The 4045-nt window shown below is 30.4% G+C and overlaps 1 protein-coding gene across 1 annotated transcript; it reads right to left on the reverse strand.

Annotated features, from left to right (window-relative positions):
• Positions 1-3412: 3412 nt before the first annotated feature.
• On the reverse strand, positions 3413-3836 carry LY79DRAFT_572084 (uncharacterized protein). The gene has a single exon (XM_060559319.1). The coding sequence runs from the start codon at positions 3779-3781 to the stop codon at positions 3617-3619; it is 165 nt and encodes a 54-aa protein (XP_060407600.1). The 5' UTR covers positions 3782-3836; the 3' UTR covers positions 3413-3616.
• Positions 3837-4045: the final 209 nt, after the last annotated feature.

Raw genomic sequence — 4045 nt, forward strand, 5'->3', positions numbered from 1 at the left:
GCCTCCTTAGATAAATATATATCTTTATAAGATATATAAGACAGTTAAAAGGTTTTATAACTACTGCTAATAGACTTATATAACCTCTGTTTAGTAAATATTAAATACTGTCTCTTAGTTATAAGAAATACTAAGGGCTTACTTTTTCTATCTTAATATTCTTATAAAGAAAAAATAGTATAAAGGATCTACCTTATAAATAAATAAATAGGCTACTAAAGAGTATATATAACTCTTATAGTAATAGAAATACCCTAGGTATATAACCTAGGCTTATAACCTATTAGTATAATAGGTAGGCTTAGATCTCTTAGAGAGAATAATAGCCTAAGAGTATATAAGAGAGTATATCTCTTATATAAAGATATATCCTATAGAAGTAAGAATATAGGATAACAGGGGTAGATATAGAGATATAAGGATATAGATATAAAGAGAGTATAATAGTTAGTCTTATTATTTTATTACTAACTAATTTATTTTACTTACTTACTTACTTACTTAGAGAGAGAATAAGATAGACTAGAAACAAGAAGAAATCTAGCCCTTATATAGACTTATCTAGCTTACTAGAATATTCTATACTTACGTAAGCTACTTATAAATTAACCTAAGATTATATAACTTAATAACCCTAGTTAAATAACCTTAACTTAAAGCAGTAACCTTGTTAAAGAGATAGTGTTAGGAGGAGGTTTCTTAGACATTCTAGTACCTTCTCCTATCTTCTAGTGATTACGTAATTAGACATACTTACGTAATTAATATATATATTAATCTACTAAGTTAGTAGATTATAAATATATATATCTTATATATATATAACCTCTATAATAGAGGAAATATAAGATAAAGAAGTATTAAGAGTATAAGAGATACTCTTAGTTCTTATACTTCTAACACTTATAGTATAGTGTTCTTTTTTAGCTAGTGTATAGTTATTATCTTACTAGGCTATAGACTTCCCTTTAACTTATTAAGTTCTTACTATTACTACTATATTTTATAGTATCTTTATAAGTGTAGTAGCTAACTAGTCTAGGTTAGCTATTATATTTATACTATCTAGTAGAACCTAAAGTGTTTATTTTATTATTTTTATAAACTTCTAGATCTTTAAAATAGTATTAAGTAATACCTTTGTTCTACTCTTTAGTATTAGCCTAATAAGGGAGTTTACTATTATTAATAAGGTTATATAGTCTAAGCTAGTGTAAAGGTACTTAGCTAGCTATAATATTACTAGTAGTATACTAGAGAAGACTAGGTCTAGTATATTCTCTTTGTTATATATAAGGACACCTAGGGGACTAATAAGTAGTATATAATTATTATCTATTTATTTAGCTAATTACTTTGCCCCTTAGCTTAGTGTAATCCTTAGTTACTATATAGAATACTAGGTATTAAAGTTACCTATAATAAGGGTATTCTATAGTAGTGTCTATACTTCTAGTATATCTAGGATAACCTTTGTCTAAGGTTCCCTATAGATATTAATGTAGTATTATTCTTATACTATTATCCTTAGTATATCCTATATAAGTATATAGGTAATATTAAAGGTAGTAGTATTATTATATATCTTCTAGATATATATTAGTACTTATAGTCTTATTTCTATATCTTATTACTTTATTACTAGTAAAAAGAGTATATAGTTTAGTATAGTCTTAGTCTTTAAGTATTTATTTATAAAGTACTATAGTTCTTAGATTATAATAATATTTACTTACTTATAGTCTATAAAGGTAAAGGCTATATTATATATTAGCCTTAATTATCTAGTGTTAATATAGAGTATTTATAGTTATACTACTATTAAAGAAGAAGTAATAAGGGGGGTACTAAGGTGCCTAGTTTAAGCTTATAAGTATTTAGTATAGTACTTCCCTTTAATATATCCTCTATTTTCTTATTAATTTATTAAAATATATCTAGCTTATTATTATATATATTATTAATAGCTTATTACTACTAGGCCTTTAGCCCTAGGCTCTTGTTTATCTACTTATCTATTAGCTAAGTAAGGAGTACTAAGGTATTTTACTAAGCTACCTTGTACTATTTCTAACTCCTTTGTCTAATTACTTACTTTTAACTCCTTATTAGCTAAGTTATACTACTACTTTTTCTAGTTAGCTATAATAGGTAGTTATAAGAGCTTTAGAAGGGTTCTTTATAGTTAGTATACTACTGTAGTTTTTTATAAAGTTTATTACTATAGTCTATTTCTAGTGTCCTATAGTTCTTATATAGTTAGTGTTTAGTATAAGGTCTAGCTTTATACTAGTTAAAGTAGATTATATATTATATAGGTCTAAACCTATCTTAAAGTTATTATAATAGTAGGCTATTTAAGAGTCTAAATAGCTTTACTTTTTCCTTAAGTATAATAATCTATGTCTAGTTATCCTAATTAGCTATACCTTTTATAATATAGTACTTCTCTAGGCACTATTATATTATAATATAGACCTTTATTTAGATTAGTACCTCTATTATATCTATTATATTACCTTTATAGTTATATATTATTACTAAGACATCTTTAACCCTATAAAATATCTAGGTCTAAGTACTATTAATAGTAGTTATACTAAGCTATTTAAATAGCTTAGTATAGCTATTAAATATAGCTTATCTTATTCTATAATTATCTATAGTAATTATAAAACTAGTTAGTACCTTAGTTATCTTCTTAATATCTATAATTTATATCTTATAAATTCTAGTAATATCCTTATAAATAGTTAAAGAAAAGACCTAGGTGTATAGTATCTAAAGAAAAATATAATAGTTAATATAGTATTACTATACTCTTCCTTATATATTTCCTTAGCCCTAAGGAGGTCTCTAACTATAAGACTTCTCTTAGACTACTATAACCTAGCCTTATAGCTAGGACTAGGTAGTTAGTTTTATATTAGGTTATTTAGTCTATAAGTAGTTCTTAGTTATAGGCCTAGGTAACTAGGCTAGCTAGGTAACTTTATTTCCTTTAAAGGTACTATATAGTAGGTTAAAGTAGTAGTTAATAGTAGCTTAATAATCTCTCTTACTCCTAATTTATTAAAGGGACTACTATAGGTTCTTAATAAGTATATTAGCTATAAATCTATAGCTATTATTAAAGGCTATAATTTTACTAAGTATCTCCTCTAGGTAAAGTTAATATATTTAACTTATATTTATTATTAGGCTATATATAAATATATTAAGCCTAAGCTAGTATTTTAGGCTTATTACTATATAAGTAAAGTCTTCTTATATTAAGGTTATTACTATTATAGTTAGGCTAAAGGTTACTACTAGCCTCTTTTGCTTTATAGGGGAACCTTTGCCTACTGTTGTTCTAGAGACAGTTAATATTGCCCTTAAGGCCAGGCGTATGCCTGGCCGTGGCGGCGGCCTCGGGGTCGCCGGCCCTCAGTGGTTAAGGGCCAACATTTAGGGGGTAGGTGAATAAAGGGGTTATTAACGATTTTGGTGTAGTGCATGCGCACGCACTAACAGTGCGTGCCAAGAAAAGTATGTGAGCAGAGCTTCATGAGCCCCGCGGGGGGTGTGCCAATGCCTAGCGAGCGCCAACTATTCCCCAGTTTCATGGACATGGCTACCGACTGGCGGCTGCCGATGTATGACAGTATTTTGGACAATCAATTTCCCGACCAGAATTGAAAATAAGCCGCAGTTGGACCGGAGCTAGAGAGCCAGGCTTGGCGTCATCGCGGCCACAGTGATGGACCGCATCCGGCTGTCCGGTGGTAGACGGTGGCATCGTTGGTTCGGGAAGTCACCGGAAGGGCGCTCTATACGTCCGCGGCGTCTATGGCTGGCCCCACATGGAACTGCCTCCTCTTAGGGTGGGACGGCGAACTCGACGAGCGCTGCATCGTCCAACACGCGACTACCTGCCCGAACCAACCGATACTCGGTTTTTGCTGACAAAGAGAAAAATGACGGCAAACGCTGCTTGAAGCAGGCTTGAAGCAGGAAACGACGACGTAATCAACACGCTCGAGGCCTATGCCGTGTCGTCAGG

Source organism: Colletotrichum navitas, assembly GCF_030913465.1.
Source record: "Colletotrichum navitas strain CBS 125086 chromosome Unknown LY79scaffold_139, whole genome shotgun sequence".
In the NCBI taxonomy this organism is placed as follows: domain Eukaryota; kingdom Fungi; phylum Ascomycota; class Sordariomycetes; order Glomerellales; family Glomerellaceae; genus Colletotrichum; species Colletotrichum navitas.

Coding starts and splice junctions, on each gene's coding strand:
- LY79DRAFT_572084 (XM_060559319.1), bottom strand. CDS start 3,781: ATGCCACCGTCTACCACCGGACAGCCGGATGCGGTCCATCACTGTGGC.